The 26,169-nt window shown below is 48.2% G+C and overlaps 2 protein-coding genes across 6 annotated transcripts in view; one reads left to right on the forward strand and one right to left on the reverse strand.

Annotated features, from left to right (window-relative positions):
* Positions 1-2,911: 2,911 nt before the first annotated feature.
* Positions 2,912-14,666, forward strand: RUNDC3A (RUN domain containing 3A). 2 transcript variants are annotated; one of them, XM_051994831.1, is made up of 11 exons: positions 2,915-3,117; positions 10,649-10,764; positions 11,176-11,309; positions 11,553-11,638; positions 12,251-12,340; positions 12,441-12,521; positions 12,690-12,855; positions 12,948-13,105; positions 13,506-13,634; positions 13,831-13,937; positions 14,039-14,666. In XM_051994831.1, exons 1-11 carry the CDS (start codon positions 3,011-3,013, stop codon positions 14,179-14,181), a joined length of 1,317 nt encoding a protein of 438 aa, XP_051850791.1. In that variant the 5' UTR covers positions 2,915-3,010; the 3' UTR covers positions 14,182-14,666. The 2 variants fall into 2 exon arrangements, with proteins under 2 accessions (XP_051850793.1, XP_051850791.1); XM_051994833.1 differs by lacking the exon at positions 13,831-13,937 and having other exon boundaries at positions 2,912-3,117.
* Positions 14,667-14,870: 204 nt separating this feature from the next.
* SLC25A39 (solute carrier family 25 member 39) overlaps positions 14,871-26,169 on the reverse strand; it is a 31,848-nt gene continuing 20,549 nt past the window's right edge. Inside the window, exons 1-12 of one of the 4 annotated variants that reach the window (XM_051994835.1) lie at positions 20,460-20,606; positions 18,500-18,599; positions 18,355-18,414; positions 18,115-18,159; positions 17,536-17,645; positions 17,275-17,342; positions 16,960-17,084; positions 16,534-16,707; positions 16,182-16,291; positions 15,850-15,931; positions 15,560-15,640; positions 14,871-15,415 (exon numbers count right to left, since the gene is read on the reverse strand). In XM_051994835.1, coding sequence (XP_051850795.1) covers positions 15,297-15,415; positions 15,560-15,640; positions 15,850-15,931; positions 16,182-16,291; positions 16,534-16,707; positions 16,960-17,084; positions 17,275-17,342; positions 17,536-17,645; positions 18,115-18,159; positions 18,355-18,414; positions 18,500-18,584 — 1,059 coding nt within the window. In that variant the 5' untranslated portion in view covers positions 18,585-18,599; positions 20,460-20,606 and the 3' untranslated portion in view covers positions 14,871-15,296. Of the gene's footprint in view, positions 15,416-15,559; positions 15,641-15,849; positions 15,932-16,181; positions 16,292-16,533; positions 16,708-16,959; positions 17,085-17,274; positions 17,343-17,535; positions 17,646-18,114; positions 18,160-18,354; positions 18,415-18,499; positions 18,600-20,139; positions 20,301-20,459; positions 20,607-26,169 lie in introns of those variants that run through there. The other 3 variants (XM_051994834.1, XM_051994836.1, XM_051994837.1) reach the window with 3 other exon arrangements.

Consider the following 26,169-nt stretch of genomic DNA (forward strand, 5'->3'; position numbering starts at 1 on the left):
GCTGAAGGAACTGTTCGGGTTTTATTTTTTACTTTAGTATTTGAAAGGTCCATCAGAATTTTGCCCCATGGATTCTGTTGTGTTTTTTTAGTGCTAGCCATTGGAGGAAGCACATGGAAGGAAAATATTTTAATTTTTTTGAAGAGCCCAGAGATAATTTGGAACTTGGAGATGTGGACAAATATACCAAGTGCATCCCAGTTTCCTGAGGACAGGCAAGGGTCCTATATCAGTCTAAAATATTTCTACTCTCATCCCAAACTGAATTGTAAATCTCTCTCTGTCTCTCTGTCTCTCTCTCTTTCTCTCTCCCTCTTTCTTTCTGTTCAAAATCTTTTGGAGTTACCTGATTCCTCCATTGTGGTAATTCCTGACTTCATCCATTCAGTAGAACAGCTAGAGGTAATGGCATTCTGGCTTATCTGGATCCAGTGTAAGTGGGCAGAGTCTTGACTACATCCGTAGTACTTCTGCCAAGCACAGGGATTTGTGTTGACCAAAAATACTCCTAATATAATTTAATTGATGGACTAAAAGACCTGAAGGACTCTGCCATCAAGCAATAGATGAGCCTAGTTTTTTTTTTCCCCCTTAATGGTAGTGAGATCATCCTTAAGACTTGTGGGAACTAAAAGCTCAACTATTGATACCATGTCCTTGTTGTCTAAAGGAGCAGGACATGGTACAAAATAGCTAGAGGAAGCTCCTGGAATCCTCTTGGATGCCTGGCTGGTGGATCATAAAGAGGAATTCAGACAAGGGAACTTCTATCAGTTGAATCAACCTGAGATATCTTTCCTTGTTGAATGCCCTTCTCCTACAATGACAAATTAAATTTCCTTTTGTTAATTGGTGAATGAACTACAAATATGTTATTTTGATATTAAATCTAGCCCACCAGTAGGTCTGCTTCTCTTCTTGCCCTCTCTCTCTCTCTCTCTCTCTCTCTCTCTCTCTCTCTCTCTCTCTCTCTCTCTCTCTCTCTCTCACAACTTTACCGGCTTGGGATGCCAAGATTTTGTATATGTGTAGAGAAGCAGGAAAGCAGATTAAAAACTCATTCTTTCCAGTATCTGCTGTTGTCAAAAGAGATAAAGTGAGAGGAAATGGATTTATATTTTGGCAAGAGAGAATTAGGTAAGATATGTCAGGTACTATTGGAACTAGAATGGGAGGTCAGAAGAAATGAGTATATTTAATCTTTAAGAATATGATGATAGGGACAGCTATGTGGTACAGTCCATAGAGCACCAGCCCTGAAATCAGGAGGACCTGAGTTCAAATCTGGTCTCAGACACTTAATACTTCCTAGCTGTGTGACCCTGGGCAAGTCACTTAATCCCAATTGCTTCAGCAATATATAGATAGATAGATAGAGATAGATAGATGTAGATGTAGATATAGATATAGATATAGATAGATATATTAGACTCCAGTTGTAAATCTAAAAGCAGAGGTAATCCCTAGAGTGACTTAAGAATTAAGAAAGGTATAGAGAAGTGAATGCTACAGTTTGGAGGCCAGACAGGACCTTGGATTTGAAGCCTGTTGTTGATAGAAAGTAAAATTTAGAACAGATTTTTTTTTTCTGGCCCTAGTCAGAAAATCTTGTGATTTAGAACTAAAAGGGACAGGGTTAGGGGCAGTGCACAAATTGGAGTAGAAAATTGAGATGGAACAGAGAAACCCCTCACTTCTCCCTCAATCTAGGGAAGCTCCTTGGAGTACTGAAATTCCAGGGCAATCGGTGAGCTAGGGGGAAAAAAAAAGAACAAGGTGGGAGGAGGATGCAGTGTCTGAGCCAGCTGAGAAAGCAGAAAGTCGATGGAAACAAGGGCTGTGTGGAAGTAGTTTAGAAAGAAGGTTATGGGGCATGGAAGGAGTGGGGAGGAGGGAGAAGGAAATCAGGTTTGTGAGGGAGACTATGATCAGCTGGCTAGGCCCCATGTGACAGGAAGGGCCCCAGTGGCTCTGTGCCCGGTCAATGGCCTCATTCAGAGCCGGCAGATGGCACGGGAAGGCACACTCTGACATCGGAAGGGTTAATGGCGTTGCCCATCTGGACTATTGGCCCTGCCTTCCATGGAGGATACTGGGGGTGTGGGTGGGGGGGGGGTGTCAGAGAAGCTGATATCTAGTCTGGTACCCTCTGCAGCTGTCTCAACACATAACTAGCTCAAGAATGACCACGACTTCCTACCCCATGTTTCTCTGGCTTTCTCCTGCCGACTGCAGGGACTTGGATCCAGTGCCTTCCTTCACCCAGAGACCGACAAACAGATCCAGGCTCTGCATTACTTTAGGACACACAGGTAGGGAGTCAGATAGACAGACGTGATGAGCAAAAGGGTGTCAGGTCTTTTGGTCATGGGTCAGAGAGGGAGAGATGCCCACGGCCAGGTGATAGAGATTAGAAACACTATAAATAACAATTCGGAGACTGGAGATCAGCGATCGTCCCAGGGTTAGGGTATGGCTGTGGCTATTAGGCTCCTCCCCTTGTCTGCACCCCCTCCCCCCTTGCCCCGGCCCCCGTGAATTGGCAACGTAGCTTTCCAGTCCTTTCAAGGGCCCCCTAGATGCTCGGTCCTGGTCCTTCCCTCTTCCCTAACACCCAACCCCTGCACCCCTCCTTGGATTGGACCCTAGCCTGTTGGAGGGCGGGACCTGGGGCCCTTACGTCACCGAAGGAAGAGGGAGGGGGAGCGAGAAGAGGGAGGGTGGGGGTGGGGAGGGGGAGAAGAGGGCGCAGGCAGGCTCAGCACCACGGAGAGCTCCCTCCCCGGCCCTTGTTTTGCTGCGGAGCTTCAGCTAGTTGGGGAGGGAGGGGATAGGGGCCGGGGGCTTTGAGTGTGGAATCAGGGGAATGGCCAGGGAGGAGAGGGGGGGTTGGGGCCGGCTGAAAGCCCAACCCTGAGCCGGCAGGGCTGCCAGGGAGCGGGGTAAAGGTAGGGGCGGAGGGCCCAGGGAGCAAAGGGGTGGCGGGCAGCGGCGGCAACACCACATCTGGATGGAATCCAGTTGCGTCCAGTCCACCATGGCTCTAGGACTGTCCTCTAAGAAAGCGTCTTCCCGCAACGTAGCCGTGGAACGGAGGAATCTTATCACCGTTTGCAGGTGAGGAAAGGCGGGGGTGAGGAAGGGTGGGTGGCGGTTAGGGCCTGTGGGGAGAAAATTAGACCTCGAAGGGACAAGACAAATGAAAAGAGCTAGGGTGGAGAGAAGTGGCGATGGTGGAAAGCCGGGCCGTTCTATTCTGGGATTTATTCTGAATACAGGCTGAAGTCGTAGGATCAGGGCCATTGTGGGCATAAAGCATTAGACAGAAAACAAGGTACTTAAAATGAATACCAAGCTTGCTTAAATGGTCACCCAAAGTGAGGCAAGAAATCGAAGAGGCCTGTCCCCCACCCTTTTAGATCTTTCTAGGGCCATACCCAGCTTGGGGACAAAGGGAAATTCCTCATTTGGCACTGAAGCTTCCTGTAAAGGCGAGAAAGTGCCATTATAGCTGGAGTGGGGTGAGAACTGGAGGGGGAGGGATGGGAAGGGCAGGCACCTGGGGGAGGGTGGCTATGAGGAGCAGGTACATACTGAGAGTGTCAGCCTGATGGATGGTGCCTATCACACCCTCAGCACAGTCCTTCTCCTCCTACATGACTTCCTTTCACTTCAAGAACAGAAAAAGAGGGAGACACTTTTCCCTGCTGGCCTAGATATTTGAAGCAGATTCATCTCTGGTGGAAGCATGGATTTGCAAACTCCCTTCACTAATACCTCAAAATATGGGGATGCGCCCCCATCATCCCTGTACATTCTACAATCAGAGTCAACTACTTTGAATGACAAGGGAAACTAGGCATTCAAATCTTTCAAGTCCTTAAGGATGTCAAAGGGCACCAGTAAGAACTGCCTTCCTGTGAGACCTAAGCCTAGGGTGGAAGGAAGGTTAGTGTATGCCCATTCTCAGGTCATGAGGCTCTCTCTCAATCTATTTTATGGTGGAAGGAAGGACGAACAAGCTGGCGATTTTGAAAAAAGTATTTCTTCCAAAGATGCTGGGGTTCTGAATATCAGAAGCCTAAGTTGGGGGTGGAAGGTGAGGAGGAAGAGAATGGAGAGTTGAATGGGGCTGGTTACATGGGAAGAGATCCAGAGACATGAAGGCATAGAGGAAGTGCAGCTAGGATCTGCAAAGATGTTACTTCCTCTCAGAGCTTCCCCTCCTGTCCTAATGTCTAAGGAATGCCCCCTGACCAATCCCAGTATTTCAGTGACTCAACTACTTCTGACTCCATGCTCAAAATAAACCTTGCCACCAGCACCAATTTCACACTTTGGGATCCAGAAATGGCTTAGAGATGAGCCACCTTTCCTATCCTCACATTCTACCCCAGTTTTCCTCCTTGGATCTCTTCTTAGCTGTTTCCCCATGCCACTTATGCCTGCAAGAAGACTCAAGGTACCATTCTGGGGAAAGAAGCATATCTGAGAAGAGATGTGGCTGCCCTAAGGAAAATCTATCACCATGTTCAGGAATCAAGTCTGTCACTTACCACATACACTATGGACACATTCTTTCTAAACACAAGCTTTGTTTCTAGTATCTCCCTCATTAGAACTCATGGCTTACTGGACTTTAGTTTCTGATGACACTGTCCAGGGGCCTTGGAATTTATGCAGATTCACTCATAAGCTCCAAAATATAAGCCCCAACCCAAATACTTTCTGCTTCTCTCATCTGCTTTGTCCCTATATTTCATAGTGTCTTCATCTACTTTCTATGTCCCTTTCTCATTCCTTTCCTCTGTCATTTGTCTCTCCACATTTAATTTTCTTTTCCCCCTACTCTACATCTCAAAACCTGTCTTCACGATTCCATTCTCTTCATTTTTGTGAATGAAGTGGACTTTCTCCTTGCTAAGACCAAAACCTGTACTCTTGCTTTTGATGCCCTATTATGTCCCAAAGGTAGCTCAACACCTCAGACATCCTTCTATCTCTCATCTTTAATTTCTCTATCCACTAGATACTTCTTTCCCACCTACAGACATATCCACTTCTCCCTCTCCTCAAAAATCCTTTACTTGACTGTGTCATCTCTTCAAATCAATGTCTTTTCCATTTCAGAGCCAAACTCCTAGGATTTGCCTACATTCCTGTTTCCACGTTCTCACCTTTTCCTTGCTCCCTTCTTTCCTTCTCCCTGTCTTCTGATTCCACTATTCTCCCAAAGGTTGCCATTGATCTACCACTTCTAAATGACTTTAGACTATTAAATCCCATACTTGACCTCTCTGGAATTTTTAATACTGCCCACCACTCCCTTCTCCTGACTGCTCTTTTCTCTTTGGGTTTTCATGATGCTGTTCACTCATAGTTCTCCTACTTGTTTGATCATATTTTTTCCCCCTCAGTTTCCTTTGCTGGATCATCCTATACCTTTCAAACACTAAACATGGCCATCCCTCAAGGCTATGTTTGGTTCTCTTCTCTCCCTAAACTCTCTCAGTGATCTCATCAGCTCCCAAGGGTTCAATTACTATAGCTGCAAATGACTCAGAAATCTAGGTATCCAGATCTAATCTCCCTCTTGAACCACTCCCTCATTGCTTCCTGGACTTTTTGACCTGGATGTCCCATAGGCATCTCAAATTCAACAGATAGAAAACAACTCAATTTCTATTCCTCTTCCCCAAACCTATCCTTCCTTCAAACTTCCCTGTTTCTATTGAGGGTACCACCATCCTTTCTAGTCACCCATTTTATTCTCCCCTTTCCATTATGGTTCCTACCCAGCTATATCCAATCAGTTGCCAAGGTTTGTAATTTTTACTTTGACAATGTTTTTCACATCAATCTCCTCCTTTCTCTAAACACATCAAACCCTCTGCCCAGTTCAGACGGGCTCTCATCACCTCTCACTTGGACTATTATAACAGACTCCAAATTGACCTGTCTTCTAAACCCCTCTGTTATACTTCTGCCAAATTGATATTCCTAAAACATAGGTCTCTAACCACCTCATTCCTACACTCAAAAATCTTCACTGGCTCCTGACTGCCTCTAAAATAAGATGTAAAATCCTCAGCTTAACATTTGAAACTATCCACAATCTGGCTCCCACCTCTCTTTCCTGTCTCATTTCATATTATACATTCTGTTCTAGTAAAACTAGCCTGCCAACTGTTCTTCTTGCATGAAATTCCAGTTCTCACCTCTACCTTTGCATGGGCTGTCCTCTATTTCTGGAAATTCCTCCCTTCTCATTTTTTCCTTTTAGACTCTGTAATTTTCTTCAAATCATAACTCAAGCGCAACTTCCTGATCCATTTGGTTGCTAGTACTCTTTGCCCAAACCCTCTTCCCCCAAATTATTGCATTTTTATGTTGTTGTTGAGCTGGTTTCAACTATGGCCAACTCTTTGTGACCTCATTTAGGATTTTTGTGGCAAAGATATTGGAGTAGCTTGTCATTTCCTTCTCTAGCTTATTTTACAGATGATGAAACTGGGGCGAGTTAAGTGATAGACCCAGGGTCACACAACTAGCAAATGTCTGAAGCTGGATTTGACTTCCTGATCCTAGGCTCAACATTTAGTTGCCCTCTTTCATCTGTTTATATGTTGTATTTCTCCTCTCCTCTTAAAGAACACAATTTCCTTGAGAGCAACAACTTTTTTCCATTTTTGTTTTTGTATTCTTAGTACTGAGTTGGATGTGGACAAAAATTACAAGAGGTGGGGATTGGGTGGGGTCCTATTAGAATTGAAATTTCTAATCGTCAGAGATAATAAGGATGAAGACTTGGGGAAATGGGGTGGGGAGACTAGTAAATACTGAGTATATGAGTTTGGAAACTAATATGATTTTGAAACTCCAATATTGTCATGGAGTTAATTTGTACTCTTAACAGCTCTTGGGAGAGTTTCATTTTCCCTAAGACCTTAGGTGCTCCACTATCTCAGAAGCTACCATTTTATTTAAGATTATTAAAGAGAATCTATTATGGTGTCTTTTGTAGGTAGAAGTCATTCTGTTTAAACCTTGGGCCTGGTGGTTCACCTGGGAATTTATGTGCTTGGGAGAAATGTATTACTAGGGCTGCCATATTGATCCTAACCTTAATTGTATACTCAATCACATTTATTCAGTTTCAACTAAGACCTTTTCACTTCAACCAGAATTCCTTTCTTTTTCATTCAAGAAATCCAGTCCCATAAAAAGTAAGAGAATATCTAGAAAAGAAGGGGACATGAAGATCTAAATGTATAACTCTAGCCCCCAAACCAGTTCCAACAATGTAAAATCAACTCCCAAGAGAGGGAACACCCCTCAAATGGACTTCCAAAAAAAAAAAATCAACCCCAATCAATTTTCAGAGAAAAAGCAGGGGATAGTGCATAGAAAGCCTGACTGTGTGATCTTGTGACTGTATGATCTTTACCTGGAAGCTCCTTATTCTGATGAAACCACAAACCCAGTCCTTCTATATCCCTAATAAAGCATCAATCAGAAAACCCCCAGTTCTAACACCATCTGCTTTCCCCAGGAGGATTACTTGCAGAATTTGGGACACTGAAGTGTAGTGGAAAGTATATTATGTCTAGAGTCAGAGAACCTGCCTTCCAATCCCACCTTTGACAGTTACCACCTAAAGCCAGCAAAACTCCTGAGTGAGCTCAGAACCAGATTAAAATGTAATCCGGACATGTTTAATAAATACAAAATGCAACATAGTTAATGCTAAATCAGTCAATTAATCTCCTTAGACTTTGGTTTTCTAATCCACAAAATAAAAGGTTGGACTTTGTGACCTCACAGGTCCTTCTAGTTCTAAATCTAAATCAGAATTGGCTTTGAATCCTGGCTCTGTTCCTTATTAGCTGGGCAAACTTAGAAAACTCATGTGACTGTTCAGATCCTCGATTTTCTTTTCCTAAAATCAGGATTTAAACTAGAGAATTTCTAAGCTCTGATATTCTATGATTCCCTGAAAGTCCTGATCCAATCCCAATGATAATGTTCACTCAATTGTGCTCTCAGTCTAGAGCTTAACTATAAAACCAACCCAAACCCTAAGTCAGCTTCACCCTCAATGCCACCCTTACTTGCATTTGTGCCAGTTGTGATTGCAACTTCAATCTTAATCAACTGAAATGCAACTTTTACCCAATTCAATGCTTTATCTCAACCTCAAATTGTAACTTTACCCCAGCTAACCCTACTCTATGTAAGCAATGATACTCTTATGCAACAATGTTATCAGCCATGTGACTCTTGTGGGCTCCATAAAATTAGGCACAGTATAATTATGATACAGAAATCGGGTATTGGGAAACTACAGATTCACTCAATTTAATTCGTTATAATTCAATTCAACTAATTCTCAAGGAAGTGGGAACTCAAGTGCTGTGGACACAAAAGGAATATTTTAGCACCTACCCTAAGTCTTTACACAAGTTATACACAATGTCTGGCGGGCATTTCCTTATCTCTACCACTTAAGAGTCCCCCACATCTTCCTTCAAAACACTTTGGCTGGAGTCACTTTAGACAAGACTTTCCTGATCCACCTATTTGCCCACTTTCCCCATCTTAAAATTTATTTTGGTTGTCATTCAACAAAGCAACTATTAAGTACCTATTGTTTGACAGTCACTCTATTAGGCATTGATAATACAAAGAGAAAAATGAAAGTCTCTTGCCTTAAGAAACCTACATATTAGGAGAGACTTGAAAGGAGGCTTGCCCTTAAATCCAGGAAGCCCCTAATTCAAGACCTCCCTTGGGGGACTATACCAAGTCAAATCACTTAACCTCACAGTTCTCTAGGCCAGTTGAACCAAGAATCTCTGCAGGCTGTACCCAGAAAATCACAAATTATCATTATCTATGTTGCATTTTATATTTATTTTGTTAAACATTTCCCGATTACATTTTAATCTGGTTCCAGGCTCAGGACTTTTGCTGGCTGCAGGAGGTTGACAGGTCTACTCTGTTACTAAGACAAAAAATTTCAGGAAAGGCATTCCTATACATCAGTAAAGGGTTTTCCCTTAGCTGGGAGTTCACTCTACCAAGGAAAGAACATGTCTAGTTCCTATCCCTGTGCACATATGTAAGCATATAGCTATAGATAATTGAAGAGGAGTAGGCATTAGTGTCTGGCAGGAGGGGATATTTGAGTTGGACTTTGAAGGAATCTAGGGGTTCTAAGAGGCAGAAGTGTGACTGCTTTATGTTTTACTTTTCCACCCATATTATATATTGCATATATTGCATTGCCACAGAAAAAGTCAGAGAAGGAATTACTTAATTTTTTCTTTTTGCATTCCCAACAACTAGCACAGTACTAGACATATAGTAAGTACTTAATGGTTGAACTGAACTGACTGGGGAAGAGAGGTGTTATGGACACCTACATATATACCGTGTGGTAAATGGAAAATCACAGCAATGAGAAATAATGAGGTGGGATGGGAATGGGAAGGGGTCTAGAAATCAGAAAAGCGTCTTGAAGAGGGGAACGATGAGTTGGATCTTCAAGGAGTTGCTCAGGAAGAGACGAGGCATTCTAGGTATGAGATGGATAGGCAAGGCACTGAGACAAGACAGGGAAGACTAGAATGAAGGCCATATTTGGCTGGCTAGAAAGTTGAGTATGTGAAGGGGAAGATGGAAAGATAAAGATCATGGAATCCTAGATTCAGATTGAGAAGATTAAATCCAATGGAATCTCAGAGAGATTAAGCTGCTTGCCAGGGTCCCTAAATTAGGACGTATCCTCCGCAGGACCTAACCATAGGTCTCACTCCAAGTCCAGTGCCTTATTCACTATTCCATTCTGCTTAAGGCAGGAAAGTTAGCTTGGGGAAGGATTGTAGAGGGTCTTGAGTGCCAGGATAATGTAACATGTACTTTATTTAATGGGTGGGAGGCTCCACTGGAAAAGCCACCTAGTGCTCAAAGGCTCCCAGCTGAGTGTAGTAGGCTGACCCCAATAACTCATGCTCTGGGTCCGGCCCACCGGGAACATCCCTGCAAGCACCAACTGGTGGACAATGGTCCATCCCCTTCACCCGGTCCCAACTTTGACCCAAGGGAGGATGGAGGGATGGTCTAAGCCTATGTTCCCGCCTACCTTCCCCTTCCCAGAGGAACCAAGTGCCCCTTCTCCCAACTCTCACTCCGGCGGGTCCTCAGCACAGCCCACCTCCCTTCTTTTCTCGTCACACCCCCTCCCCCATCCAAATTGGCACCATTGGGGTGCAGGGCAGCTGGTGAGTGGGTGGCTGGAGCAGCTCCCAGAAAGAAAAACAAGTGGATGGGGGGAGGAAGGAGAAAGAGGCGCCTCTGAGGAAAGGTGGGGGCTGTGCAACTGAGCTCCCTGCCCTCTGCCCTTGGAATGGAACATTGAGAAGGAAGGAGTTAATGCGGGCAGTGGCTCTATCCATGTCTGGTCTCAATGCCCCCTCTTGCCAGCTTCCACCTGCCGCCCCACCCTCCTCTCAGCTGGATACCCCGTCTTGCCGTCCTCTCGTCACTCCCCTCACCCCATACGCCCAATTACCGGTCTCCATCGCAGGACTTGCTGCTCCAAGCTTGGTCTGGCTTCCCACCTTACACTGTCACCCTGTCTGTCTAGGTTCTCCGTGAAAACTCTGCTGGAGAAATACACGGCGGAACCTATCGACGACTCCTCGGAGGAGTTTGTTAACTTTGCAGCCATTTTAGAACAGATCCTCAGTCACCGTTTCAAAGGTGTGCACCCCCCCCCCCCACAGCTTCCCCTTCTCCAGGTCCCAAGCCACAAGCCTCCTGCCACCTTTCGCCCTGAACACAACAGCCGTGGGGGCTCCTCCTAACTCCCTGCCCCCCTCAGCCTACGTTCCCCCACCTCACTCCCTGCCCCCAGCCCCCCGGTCCTGGGCAGATGGAGGGGAATGTGGGCTGCACGCTCCAATGGCCAAGTAGGTTTTATTCATCCTGCCCAGCTCTGCAGAGCATCAAGCTACTTAGTAACTCCCCCGTGTGCAGTCCGATCCTGTGTCCAAACCGACAGGGACAATTTGTAGGTGTCTGTTTCATGCCCGGTGCGGTGCCCGTTTCTGTGCCCGCCTTGCTGGGCCTTCCCCAGGGCCCCGGCCCAGCCTCGGCTCCCTTTGCCCCCAGGCCCTGTCAGCTGGTTCAGCTCCGATGGGCAGCGGGGCTTCTGGGACTACATCCGGCTGGCCTGCAGCAAGGTGCCCAACAACTGTGTGAGCAGCATTGAGAACATGGAGAACATCAGTACGGCCCGGGCCAAGGTGAGCGGGGAGGAGCCCATCAGGCCCCCAGGGCAGGGAGGGAGGGGCGGAGGCCTGTCCTTGGTGCCAGGTGTGGAGGAGGCCGTGGCTGAGGGGTGAGGGCCCACACGCCCGGATTTCCCCTAGTCCTCCCTCCCACGGGCCTCAGCCTCTCCAGCCCCCCAGTCCCCATGGAGAGCCACCCAGAGATGGGGACCGTGTATGTGCCACTGGGGGCAGCGCGTGACGAGCTGTGGGTTGTAGGGCCGAGCTTGGATCCGGGTGGCACTGATGGAGAAACGGATGTCAGAGTATATCTCCACAGCCCTTCGGGACACCAGGACCACCAGGTCAGAGCTTCGCTGGGCCCTCCCACCCTTGGGACTACAAACCCCAGCATGCACTGCTCCACTCTGCACTCCCAGCTCTTGCTCTTCTCCAGGAAGAGCATTTATTCCCCAGCTGCTTTGACACACCCTGGGAGGACAAGTCTTGGGGTGCACTGATTTTTCTAAGGCTTCTCCGGCCGAGGCTGCTCCAGGGCAGAAAGGGGGCGTGGCTGAGGATGGGGGAGGAAGCTGATCTGTTATGGCAGCCCCTCCATCTGTCCAACCCTCTCAGGAGCCTCTGAGCCCCAGGGGTCCCCACCTTCTGGGACCTCCCAGGCTGCGGGGGTGGGAAGGGGAGACCCATCCTCTGTTGCCCCGCAGTGAGGACTGTACTTGTTTTCAGGGCAGCCAGACAGGAAAGGCATCCTCAGCAGGGGAGTGGGTTCTGGGGAAGGGGAGGAGCTGCCCAAGGCCCATTTCATGGGCAGCCCACTGCAGCAGCGTGGTGAGAAAAGTCCTTTGCAAACCTTAAGAGCTATTATCAGTCTGAGGTGGAAGAATCTTGAGGGGACCAATAGGGAGGGAAGAGCCCCTGGGAAGGGCTGGGGACATCATAGTGGCTTCCCACCCCAGAAGGTTCTATGATGCTGGGGCCATCATGCTTCGAGAGGAGTCCGCAGTACTCACAGGGATGCTGATTGGGCTCAGTGCCATCGATTTCAGGTGGGTCTGGATTTCCCCTTTCCTGGCAACCCCCTTCCTCCTTGTCCATCCCCCTCCTGTAGTCAGCCCCCCCACCCACCCTGGGCTTTCTTTGTCTCAGCTTCTGTCTGAAGGGCGAGGTGATGGATGGGAAGACTCCGGTTGTGATTGATTACACCCCCTACTTGAAATTCACCCAGAGGTGAGATTCCTCCCTGCCACCTGCCGGGATCCCGCCCATCCAGCCTCGGGCTTGGGGCCGCCTGCCCTTCCTCGGGGGGCGAAGTTGCCAAGAACGCCCCCGTCCTGGGGAAAGGGCTGGGGTGGGGGTGCGGATGTGGGGGGACACAACTTGGGCCTGTGCTCCCAGCTACGATTACTTGACCGATGAAGAGGAGAGACACAGCGTGGAGAGCAGCACCAGTGAGGATAACTCCCCTGAGCACCCCTACATGCCCCTGGTGACAGACGAGGACAGCTGGTACAGCAAGTGGCACAAAATGGAGCAGAAGTTTCGAATTGTTTACGCCCAGAAGGTGCCCACCCATCGGGATGGGGCTGGGCAAAGGGCTGGCCCGGGGGATGCCCCCTTTGGGCCCAAACTAAGTCTTCCCGGTGTCTTCTCCAGGGTTACCTGGAGGAGCTAGTTCGACTGAGGGAATCGCAGCTCAAAGACTTGGAAGCAGAAAACAAACGGCTGCAGCTGCAGCTGGAGGAGGCAACTGTGCAGAACCAGCTGGAGAAGCGGGAGCTGGAAGGGGTCATCCTGGAGCTGCAGGAGCAACTGTGAGTGTTCTCTCACCTCCGGTGTTCCGGGAAAGCCTAGTCTTCCAGCTCCTCCGCTAATCCCTTCTGCCTCCAACTCAGCTCCAGACCGTCATTCTTTACCCCATTGAAGACTTCTACCCACCAGTCCAGCATCCTCAACTGCTGTCTCCTGTGCACCTCAGGCCTTCCGATGACAGGGGATTGGACTCGAGAGCTCCCCCCATCACCACTCTTCATCCCTGTCCTTCCCAAATCTCTTCGCAACACACTAACCTCAAGTATCACGCCCAGTCCTTTCCCCTCAAACCTATTTCTTTTAAGTCTCAGCACCTTCCTGGTTTATCTAGTAAACAATCCCCTCAATCTGCTTACTCCTAACCTAACTGCCCTCCCAAGTCTGGCTTCCTTTCTCCCCCAGGACAGGCCTGATCCCTTGTGAAAACGCTCCCCTTGTCCAAGTCTCCAAGGAGCTCACTTCACCACAGTGGCCATCACTGGGGACACTCAATGGGAACGAGGCAGGGAACGACCCCAAGATCTACCGGAGGTAACAGTTAATAGAGCAGGGCTTTCTCCCGACCTCTGGGCTTCTGGGGAAGACTTCCTTCTTAGAGCACAGGCCTGAGCACTTAGAGCAGCTGGGGGTGGGGACCGCAGCAGGCAGCTGCTCCTGGATGCCCCTCGGTAGGGAGAGGTGGAGGTTCCTGGGTGTGAATCCTATCCACCTATCTGCCACCCGACAGACACAGCTTTATGAGCACTGAGCAGCTGTCTGCCGAGGCCAGCCTGAGTTCTGATTCCCAACGGCTAGGAGAGGGCAAACGGGACCGGGAACCCTGGGGTCCCATTGGTGAGTCCCCTCTAAATCCCCCACCCCTGATGAGCACCGGCCTCCACCCCTTCTTCCCTTAAAGGCACTGAGTCTGCCACTTCATCTGCCTTTCTCCCCAGGGAAGGATCCAACACCCTCCATGCTGGGCCTCTGTGGCTCCCTGGCTTCCATTCCCAGCTGCAAATCCCTGGCAAGCTTCAAATCCAACGAGTGCCTCGTGAGTGACAGTCCAGAGGGCAGCCCAGCCTTGAGCCCGAGCTGAGCCCAGCACTGCCCCACCGGACTGGACACGCGGCCCTCCCCTCAGTTCTTGTGGATGAGGTTACCTTTCCCAACCTCCACCCATCATCACTCCTCCCTTCCCACTTGAAGAGCCACTGCTGATCTGGCAGTCTGGGAGGAGGGGGCCACTGTGGGACTGGATGGAAAGCACCCTGGGCTGGGGAAGGCCCTGGGATACTACTGGAAAGAAGGGAAGGGAGGAGGGGAAAAGGCCCCAGATGACCACTCTGCTCCCTCATCCTTCCATCAGGCTCTTGGGAAGGGGGAGAAGGCAAGGCTTGGACAGTTTCCTGGCAGTCTTCTTCCCCCTTTGAAACCTGAGGAGTTGGGTTAACAGCAGCCACTCCTTAACCACTTGTCTCTTGTCTGTTTCTGTGGAAACCCCTCAGGCCATCCACCCTCTTCCCCAGTCCCTTTGGCGGGTCAGTGGAGGGTAAGAGGCAAAAATAAAAGTTGAAGAAATGATGTGACTGCTCTGTGGGCCTGAGATGTGCACACCAAGCTGTGTATGGAGGCTGGGTCTGCCCAAGCCAAGCCAGCCATTATGCAACCCAGAGAGAAAAAGATTCTCTCCCAAGGAGAGCCTTTTGGGACCCAAGAACTTCCTTGTCCACTTGTTAGAGATCCTGCCCCTCATGAACCCCAAGCATCAAGAGTCAAAGCCAAGAGTACAGCAAAGCATCATCTTTGGATCTAAAGGATTCAACAAGGAGGAAATTAAGACAACGCAGGACCAGGGGCTGGGATGGACATTCAGAGGGAAAAACAAAGGGACAACAGCAGATTCTGTTTTTGAGGAAGAAGGGGCGAACCAAGAGCTGGGGGCATTTGGTCTGTAGGAAAGTAGGGAGAAAACACAGAGGAAGAGAGGAGTTTTGTTCCCTGCATGGTGCCCTAGTATTGCCAGGTAGGAGGGAAGGTGAGTGGGCATCTCACTCACCCTCAGCCATACAGAGCAAAGGATGACACTCTGCCCCATAACCCCCATGATAAGGAAAGTTTGTATAAGTCCCCTCTTCCTGCTGAGGGCCATAGTTGGTCTCCTCAGGAGACCCTGGATGTTGGTATCTTCCATCTATCTCTGTCAGTCTCCCCTCAGGGTCCCCGAGGGCGTTTTTCCAGGTTCAGTCTCTGGAAAAAATTTTTGCTAAATTCATAGGTGCTGATCATGATGGCACAAGAGGGGGCTGCTTTAATGATCCGTGGGAGGAAACCTTGGGGAAAAAGCAGAGTAAATCTGGAGTTAAATCACAAGAGAGAGCTCCAAGAACCCCACCTCTAACACAGACCTACATCCCCTTCCTCTCCCTGAAGATTCCCCCATTTCCAAGGTGCCTGCCTTAGCCCCCAATGCCCACCTGCAAAGAGTCCTCGGGCCCCAGACTCAGCTTGGATCCGTCGAAGCAGCAGCCAGGTAGAAGGGGACCGTGGGGATGTCACTGCAAGGGGAATGGAGGGAAGAGCACAGTGAGCTCAGCAGGAAATCCCAAGGCACGGATGACAAACACCAGTGTCTGAGGGCCTGGTTACCAACACAACTTATTTCCCCCTGCCACGGGTCTGTGCTGGGTCTCTCTGGGATGCCCAGGCCTTTCCCAGCACTGTGCCTAGCACATAAAAGGTATTAAAGAGATGTTTTCTAACTGACCTCTCAAGGCTCCCACACTTCCCAGCTCCATCTGACGCTGAGTTTTCACCACATCAAAAGGCAGTGTGAGCACAGCAGCCACCTGGGATGGGAAGAAGAAAGGCATCACCCTTTCTACCAGCCCCATGCCCATCTGCAGGCCCCAGACCAGCTCCCCTAACTCCCTCCCTCCCTGGTCCATCTTTTCCGGCTTAGCCCCACCCCCGCAAAGGTCTGAGAAGCTGGAGATTGGGGAGCTGGGTGGGCCTCCCAGTCTCTCTGGGCCTGAGGTTTTTCACCATCTTTCCCATATAAAACCCCTGCTAGGGTCCTCTCAGCTGTCCCCCACTCACAGTTCCTGAGAAAGCTCCAGCCACAAAGCTGATACTGACTGAAGTCTGGTCCTTGGCTGCCATCTTACAGAGCCATGTCTTCACTAACTCATAGTTAAACCAGTACAGGGCTAGAAGAGAGTGGGGATGGGATTCAGCAAGGGTTTGCGAAGACCACCAAGAGCTTCCTTGGTGGGCAAAAATAGGCTCACAGCAAAGTCCTGACATCTCTCCCATCCACCCCAGGATCAGCTGTTCCACCAAGTCCCTTATGCCCAGGCTCCCTCCATTTTCTTTGTACCCCAATCCTGCCCTAGTCTTTAGTCCTAATCCTTCTGTTACCCCCAACCTCACCCTCCAGAACCCCACACACCTGAAAAAGGAACATCCCTCAATGCAGTGGCACCCCAGCCAAGCCATAGAGAGCGCCAGCCACCCTGGGACACAGCTGCCCTGACGCAGGCCCCCAGCTCACGATAGGACAGATGCTGAGTCTGGAGCTTTGTTCTCACCAGCTCCAGGGGGCTGATCACAGTCACGGTGCCCACTGCAGAACGGTGGGAAAAGGGTGTCAGGGCACTGAGGGTCAGAGGAAAAGAGGCAGGCAGCCGCTGGACAGCGGCCAGGGAAGTTGAGACTCTGAGGGACCAGGTACTTAAGAACCACTGGCTAAAGGCCTGGGAATGAGAGGCTGGAGCCAAGAAAGTCAGTCTCACAGCAGAGAAACAGTGGGTATAAAGTGATGCTCGTGCCTCCCTGCTCCCTCTCCCCACCGTGGCCTGGGAGTCAGAACACTCACGTCGGGCCAACGCTCCTGCTACCATGGGGGCATAGAGGTCAGAAGTCATGGCTCGGCTGCATAAGAAAGCCTTGAGCTGGTCATAGGTGGTAAAATAAATGGCGGTAGCAGGCACTGTCATCACTCTGTCGGAAAGTTACAGGAGAGCTGCTGTGGCAAGGCCCGCACCCCCGCTCCCTTCCCCACCCCTTCCCACTATGGAGGTGGCGAGTGGGAGGTTTCAACTCTCCCCAGCCTGCATCCTGCCCTCCCAGCGCCCTCCCACCCCCCCAGAAGTCAGGAAGGAGCCAAGGCAAATCCCAAGAAAATCCTCACAGAGTTGCAGGGAGGCCACTCCACAGGGTCCTGGCACCCTCGTGTCGAGTAATCTTCACAAAGGCGTCCTGGGCAGGGGAGAAGCAGAGGGAGAGAGGGGTTATCAAGGCTCTGGCCCCCTCAGACACACAGATAACGGAAAAGAGAAGTAAACAGGAATTACTCCTGGGAACACAGACTTGCCAGGAGTCCCTGAGGTAGACCTCTAGAGCCCAAGAGACCACCCCAGAGACTCCAAAGATCTGCTGTGCAGAGACTCACCATGGTGCCTGTGAAGTAGGTGGGCTGGTGGTACCAGACGGCACATCGAGAACCATTCTGACACAGATAGAGGGGCTCAAGAATGCCATTGCAGTAAAGCATACACTTCCCTGGAGGTGGAGAGAGAGAGCAGAGGCAGCCATGGGAGTCATAAGGAGGATGACTTCCTCCTTCCCATCAGGCCCAGGACAGAGGTTGGGGTAGGGAGATAAAATCAGGTGGTTGATCATGGGATGAGATTGAGGATAGGAATGGGAGACATTTTTCTTTTTTCCGGAACTAAGATTTTCTGGAGTGGGGTAGGGGAATTCCTGGTATAGAAATGCCTTCCACCAATACAGACTGGCAACCTTGTAACTTGTAGTCCTAAAACAGGTTCCACGGAATGATTTTCCCAAAGTCACAAAAACAATAACTGACAGAGGCAGAACTAAAGCCCAAGGCCCACGACGACATTCACTGTGCTATGGTGTCTCTCAAACCCTCTTAGTGACTGAACCTCCAATTTTCACCAGCTCGAACCCTAGACCTAACTTGCTGGTTGGACAACGATTTATGAAGGAACCAAAATGGACTTACATTTAGTATAGGGGATGCTCCAGGATCCCTGAGACTGTGCCAGCCCTAGAATATAAAACCCACCACCTTTGGGCAACTTCTTCCAATGTTCACCAGTCCCTAGGATTCCCATACCCAGGTGTTCCCTTCCACACCATCCCCATTCAGAATTAAGAGTTGGGGGGAAGGGCACTTGGAAGAAGAGTTCTCCTAGGCCTCAACCCCCCACCTCCCTCCCACCCAGTCCAAGTTGGCACTCACCACTGATGGGAGAAGGACGCTGGGACTGTAGTCGGACCTTTACCACATCCAGCGGGGTCACTGAGGGAACAGGAACAACTTTGAAGACATCTACAAGACCCCAAGCCCACAACCCTGACCTCTGGCCTTCCCCCAAAGTCCTTACTGAAAATGGAGGTAACAAGGGCCCCTGTGCCTGATGCCACCATCTGCTGCAGGGGGCTAATGCCCCCAGGTGCCTTCTCTGCCATTATACTGTCTCTTGCCTGTAAAACATCATTGAGAACATTAGGGTCATCACCAAGAGTCCACAGCTTTGGGAAATTGTATGAACTCCAGTTAAAGCCTGTTGCTGCTTCCTCCTAGGCCCAGTAAGCCTCACCTACAACCCTGATACCATCAGGGTCTGCCAGATGTTCATTCCTTCTCCCCCAAACACATGCATTTATATTGTAGCAAAGGGGGTGGAAGATACAAATGAGATAGGAAGAATAAAATAATGCTAAGTATTTGCTTTTGCTTAGCAATAATCTCCTGCCTTGGACCCATAGTATTCTCTCCCCTGCCCCATACCCTGTCACGTTTCTGGGGTTGAAGTAAAAGATGGGGAGAAGTCCAGAAAAAAAAGATCATAAATTTATAACTGAGACTTCAGAGATCACGAAGACCAACACACTTCATTCTACAGAATAGAAACCGAGGCTCAGATAGTAAATAACTTGTCCAAAGTCACGGAAGTGTCTGTAAGCAAGGGAACAAGTAATTATCAGGCACTTACTATGTACCAGGCTCAGCGCCAAGCACTTTACATATATATCTGGTGTCATCCTCACAAAAACGCTAGTTATCAAGCAGGTGCTCTTATCATCCCCATTTCACATGGAGGAAACTGAGGCAGAAAGCTTCCCGCTGGAATGGGAAGGGACCTAAATGGAGGGGCCACACTGCGCCCCCTGGCTGCCTTCGGCACTAAGTGCAAACAGAGGAGGGACGTAAACACTGCTTGGGCTCCTCCCCGGTACCACGGGGTTCAGAGGTAGAAGCCCCCCAGTCTCCCTTGGGCTCCTCCCCGGTATCACGGGGTTCAGAGGTAGAGGTCCCCCAGTCTCCCTTGGGCTCCTCCCCGGTATCACGGGGTCCAGAGGTAGAGGCCCCCCAGTCTCCCTTGGGCTCCTCCCCGGTACCACGGGGTCCAGAGGTAGAGGCCCCCCAGTCTCCCTTGGGCTCCTCCCCGGTACCACGGGGTTCAGAGGTAGAGGCGCCCCCAGTCTCCTAGCTGAATTCAGCCCGACCACCCCTGGGTCCAGGCTGGGAGGGGACTGACAGGACAAGCCAGGATTTCTCTGCCTTAAGGACAGGAGCCTGGGATGGGGCATTACCCTGCTCTGTCCCAGGAGGAGGTGGGGCACAGGGCTTTTTGGGGAATATCCACAGCCAGAAGTAAGGTGAGGGGAAAGGTGGGAAAAGCCGTCTCCGTCCCCTCCTCGCCGAGCCCTGGGCTGCAGAGGTGCCCCCCACTCCTAGAATTCCCCCTCCCCCGCAGATAACTACTCACCGAGTAGACAGTGAGCTAGAGTTTACAACGGCTAACCCCATAGTATAGAGGAGGAAACTGAGGCGCCGCAGGGCCCGGCTGGGGGCGGGGAGGATTGGCCCCGGGGCAGGGCCAGCCGGGCCCCGACCAGGTTTAAGTGAAGCCTCTGACCCCGGCCCCTCCCCCACGCCGGGCCTGGGCTCCACCACCAGCCGCGACTCACTCCCACGCCCACTCCCACGGGCTGCCTTCTCCCCCGGCTCTCTCCCCACCTCCGCCCCCACCTGCCCGAGGCCTCGTGGGGGATCCGCGTCCTCGAGCAGCCGCCACGGCCGGGCGAGCCCATCGCCGCTCTGCGAGGGGGGATCCGCGGCTCTAGGCCCCCATTTCCACGCTCTAGCTCTAGCTCTGGCTCCCGGCTCCCGGCTCCCGGTTTCCGACTGCGGAGCCCCCGCCCCTTCCGCGGCCCCGCCCCTAGCCCTTCCCCCACCCCCCCACCCCCGCGTGGCGCTGGCCGAACGGCCGCGAACCCAGAGGGACGGCGGCCCCGCCCCCAGCCCTCAGGAGGCCTTGGGGCGCACGCGCTCCTCACTTCACGCGTGGCTGGACGGTGGTGAAGCGCCGGGTCCCGGGGGCGACGAGGGTCCTCCAGAGACCATCCCGTCCTCCCCCGGACTCGGGCCCATCGCCCGGCGCCCGCCGCTTTCGAAAGAGGAGCTCGGGTTCCTGCTCCTCCCAGCTCCGGGGATGGGCGGAGCCGTAACCCTGCAGTCTAGAACTCCCCCTTCCTCAAGGTCACAGGAAGTCCCGGCCCAGGCAGGGGAAGGGGAAGGAAGAGTGGGGGAGGAGGAAGAGCGCCGAGGGTTCTCCTCCTCCTCACCCGCCCCCCTCCCACCCTCCTCTTCCTCTCCCTCTCCTTTTCTTCCTTTCCCATTCTTCCCTCTCCTCCCCTTTCTCTTCCTCCCTCTTTCAATCCCCTTCACACCCACGATGGGAGGATGGGGATCTTCACCCCGAGGAGGGTCAGAATTAGGAGACCCCGAGAGCCCTTTTTCGAGGTCAGGAAGACCTGAATTCAAGTTCTGTCCCTGACTGAAACTCAGACACTCAATATCTCCCCCGGCCACTCTCTAGGGCTGAATGGCCGGTAGTGGTTAGCTCGGGATCAGTGGGGATAGTGTGCTCCCTGGGAGGTCCTGGTTCGTACACGGAGGCAATCACAAATCTCCAAAAACCAAAACTCCGTGAAGGGCAGCAAGCTGGTCCCGTGGATAGATATAGTCCAGAAGACTCATCAGTCACTTCCTAGCTGTGTGACCCTGTCCAAGTCACCAGCCAGTTTGCCTCCTTTCCTCATCCGTAAAGTGAAGTGGGGAAGGAATTGGCAAACCGCTCCAGTATTTCAACTCAGGCAACAGGAGGGGGGCCAAACGGTCGGCCAGAGAAGTGACACTTCGCCCAAGGTCACTCAGCTGATAAGTGAACCTTGTATATAATTTGTATTTACTTATAATAATAAAACCTAAAACCTTTAAGATTTGCAAAACATCTTACATATCTCATTTGACTCCACAACACTCATGAACTAGGTACTATTGTTATTCTCTTCCGGAGGAGGAAACTAAGTCTTTCCAGCTCATGGCTGATGCAGCATTTGAAATAAGGTCTTCAGCTTCTGAGTTGTCCATTAAACCAGCTTTGCAAAGACTCGGGAGTGAGGTTGTGCACCACTTTAATAAATTTTTGTTTAATAATAGCTAACATTTATAGCACTTTGCATATATTAGTTTGTTTGATTCTTACAGCCCTACCTTGAATGTAGGTAATAATTTATCTCCATTTAACAGATGAGGAATCTCAAGCTTAGGATCAGGTTAAGTGTTGTGCAGTAGATGGGGGCTGAATGAAATGAGGTCCTCCTCCCTTTAAGTTTCCCCCCATACAAGCAATTCTGCCTCCAAATCCCAGGGCTATTCTCCACAGTACTAGAAAGAATCCTTGCTCTGCAAAGCCTGGATTCCAGTTCCCTGGTCTTAGTATTTCCTTCCCTGTGATGTTCCAGAGCCGAGACTCATTGCTTTTTCAGAGGAAAACAAATCAACTTCTCAGTCAACCTTGGGGTAGCGTATGTGTCTTTAAGAGAATAAGGATGGTAGTTTGGCTTTCTGACATCACATATCTATATACAGAGATTGCCCTTTGAGCCTACTTGGAAGCTAGACCCATCCTCTTATGGGTAGGCTGCCAGGGAAGCATGTGGACTTGGAGGGACCAAGAGGGAGCTTAAAGGAGAAAAGTACTCTACCCTTCCAGCTAGCCCAATACCAGACTCTCTTACTCTGTCTTGGGGAAATAGGCAGTATTCTCTGGAGTTGACTTTATGGGAGAAACAAACCTTGATGTACTTGTAGGAGTTTAGTAATAATTATAATAACTGATAACACAAAACCCTATTCTGTTGTTTCTCCTTGGCATGGAATTTACCTTGAGTCCTCACAGACTATGGCAGGTTTTACCACAAAGGAAATGTTTCCAATGTGATTCCAATAATATTTTCCAAGGACCAAAACAAGTAATTATGGAGATAACCACTGAGCCTAAAATCAAAAAAATTTGGGTTCTGACTCAGCTACATTTACTAGTTAGTGACCCTGGGCAGGTCACAACCTCTGTCTCAGTTTCCTCATCTGTAAAATGAGCTGATCATAGTGAAGGGGGAACAGGAAAACTGTGTTCCCTTTACTGAAACTGTGTTCCCTTTTGATCTGTGATCCCTTTTGGAGTTTCAGGCCTTCCATCTCCCCAGATGTCTTTTGAGGATGTCAGACTTTGAATTCCAATGGGAGATCTGGGCCAGATACTAATAAGCATCTAGGCTTGGGAACTTTAGCTTCCTTTTCGACCTGAAACCTGAGCCTCAAGACTCCTTTTAAAGGGCAGTTTCTGAATTTACTTTTTGCAGAAGGTCCAAAACATCTTACTCTGCTTCTAGGACCCTGCCCCTTGAGAAGGCATTCTCTTCTCAGTGCCAACCTCCATTTCCCTAATAGGACCTTGTTACTAAAGAAATCAGTCTCTTAGCAAAATTGGCTTCCTATCCAAAAATAAACTTCCATTTTTGCCAATTAATATTTCAGGTTTCATGAATTCTTCCAGGAAGTACCTGCGACTAAAAGGGGATTTTAACAACTCTGACTGTCACTAACCTCATCACCACTAGCCTCATCAATAGCACCTTCCAGGGTTGTGAGGATTAAATGGGATGACAATTGTAAGGTGCTTAGCACATAATAAGCACTATATAAATATTAGTAATTATTATTACTAGAAGGCTGACCACATGGTGATGATTATATATTATAAAAGTACGTTGTTGGAATCTTTACAAACTGCTAACTAATTAGAGTTGATCTGATCTTACAAGAAGATGTTTTGGGCCAGAACGTGAAACAAGGTACTAAGTAGAACTAATTAGTACAATGCTTGTGTTTACACCTTTACTCATCGGAGTTCACAAGTATGCCAGCTTCACAAAGTAAACTTTGTAACTTTGTGAATTCACACCTTCCTTAAAGCTCTTAGGGCCAGAGAGCACTATGGGAGAAAACCCATAATCCCTCTCTCTCGTATCCCACAATTCCTCCCTCTTGTATAAAAGAAACAGACAGGATCTCGGGGAGATTTCACGCCAGAAGCCCTCTCTCCGAGGCAAGACAGATTCAACTTGGTGCTGGCTCTGGAGGCTGAAGAAAGCAGAGGCAGAAGCAAAGGACAAAGCAGCAAGAGCTCTTGGAACCAAGCAGAGAGAGAGGCCTCTAAGCTAACCAGGCTATATTGGAGATAATAAAAGATCTGAACTTTTATCACCTGGCTGCGTTTTGAGGTGATTATTACTTTCAACTGATACTAAAGCTGCCTCCAAGAAAAACCTCCCCGAGAAACCTACCCTCTCCCCCAGAGAGAACTATTCTACTTATTTCAAAAGAAGAAGATCCCCACAGTACCTAATATATATTAATATACATACAATGCATTTTTAAAATAATGTCATCTATTGATATATACACATAGATATGTGTATACATTTTCACTGTCTCCTATGTCTAGAATATTCTCCCTCTTCATCTCTGTCTCCCATTTTCTCTGTCTTCAGCTATCAACTAAAGTTCCACCTTCTTTGAAAAGCTAAGTAAAGGCATTGGGGTGAAGTGGAGTGGGGTGGGATAAGAATGAACTCTTAATAAAATAGAGGAATAGATATTTTGCAATGAAAATTCAGGAACCAACATAAATATAAAGTCTTAATCTTAGTACCTTCTCTCTGAGATTACTAGTCCTAATCTATGGCGAGTGTCTTCTTCGTATATCTCCCTTAAACTTTGAGTTCCTCAACAACAGGAATTTTTTGCCTTTCTTTGTATCCCAATGATTAGCATAGTGCTAATAAATGTTACTTAGGTGTTTAATAAATGCTACTTAGGGGCTTAATAAATGCTACTTGGCTGATTGACTTAATGGAATACCTGATCATATCAATCATGCTTAATATAAGTAAAACCAGAAGAAAGAAGTTGCAAAGAATAGAGTTTGCTAAAGTAGATTTTCTCCTAGACCCATTAGGATAATGTTTTTAAAGGCATAAACTCTGGCAGGAGAAAAAAAAAAATGATGGAATTAAGAGACCTTAGCTAGAGGAGGAAAACCAGTATGAATGCCTCAAAGAAAGCTGAATTCAGTCAACTGTCTGAATAGTATGGGACCTAAGCTGACAAAAAGTTTAAAAAGACTTGAAATAATGAGGTCCTGGCTAGCTAGGTGGGCATTAATAGAGAAAGCTTGAAGCTCGGATAAGATTACTAACACTTCCTAAGACAAGTAGTGAAGGACATAGATAGGACCTTTTCTTTCTTTCTTTTTTTCTTTCTTTTTTTCTTTCTTTCTTTCTTTCTTTCTTTCTTTCTTTCTTTCTTTCTTTCTTTCTTTCTTTCTTTCTTTCTTTCTTTCTTTCTTTCTTTCTTTTTTTTTTAATAACTTTTTATTGACAGAACCCATGCCAGGGTAATTTTTTTTTACAACATCATCCCTTTTTTTAAATTTAATTTTATTTTATAATAACTTTATATTGACAGAATCCATGCCAGGGTAATTTTTTACATCATTATCCCTTGCACTCGCTTCTGTTCCGATTTTTCCCCTCCCTCCCTTCATCCCCTCCCCCAGATGGCAAGCAGTCCTTTACATGTTAAATAGATTACAGTATATCCTAAATACAATATATGTGTGCAGAACCGAACAGTTCTCTTGTTGCACAGGAAGAGTTGGATTCAGAAGGTATAAATAACCCGGGAAGAAAAACAAAAATGCAAAGAGTTTATATTCATTTCCCAGTGTTCTTTCTTTGGGTGTAGCTGCTTCTGTCCATCCTTGATCAATTGAAACTGAATTAGAGATCCACTTCCATCAGAATACATTAGATAGGACCTTTTCAAGTAAGTAAGCTTTTTGTTCTTAAGTAGGCCTTTTGTTCAAATGGAGTTTCTTTATTGTCCCACATCTCTGGGAGTCTTTGGAAAACCCATTTTATTGTATCCAATCATAAAGTCAAATTATGATGTCAAGCCTCCCTCCCCCAAGGTTAGATTTCCCCTATAAATATGCCCAAGGCCTATGCCATCTCTGCTAAAAATTCTTTTTTTTTTTTTTTTTTTAGCCTACCATCATCCTCATGGTATCTTTCTTCCCATCCCCTTCTCCATGTCTTTCTCCTTGTTACAGCTAACTCTTTTAGGGTGTTAAGTCCCAGTTTTTGTTTTGTTTTTTTGAAAAACAAAAACACAACGATAGAATAAATATATAGGGAAGAAAACAATTTAGCCTCCAAGTCCCAAGATAAATTGGAAAATATAAGCAATCAAAATTTATGTTCCTTTGGATAGAGCAATGGGCATGGCTCTCCAACATGAACTGAGAGAAAAAAGGAGGAGGAATACAGAATTACCTAATTGAAACTGGCCAGTTTAGGAGGGCAGCCGGGGTAGCTACTGCTACGAACAGATTGTTGTGAACTGAAACTTTAATCAAAAACTGAATGCCAGTCCTGAAAATTATAATGGACCAAAGAGAAATTAAAAACAATGATAATAGTAAGAACTATTAAGGCATTATCCAAAGATTTTTAAAAATTTTCAGTTATAATTTCTTAAACTATGGTATTCAATTCTTTTTTTTTAATAATAAGATAATTCTTAGTTAATCTATCCTTAATCTCTTTTCAGGTCTTTCTTATATTATATTTCTTATTC

Source organism: Antechinus flavipes, chromosome 4 (genome assembly GCF_016432865.1).
Source record: "Antechinus flavipes isolate AdamAnt ecotype Samford, QLD, Australia chromosome 4, AdamAnt_v2, whole genome shotgun sequence".
NCBI classification, from domain to species: domain Eukaryota; kingdom Metazoa; phylum Chordata; class Mammalia; order Dasyuromorphia; family Dasyuridae; genus Antechinus; species Antechinus flavipes.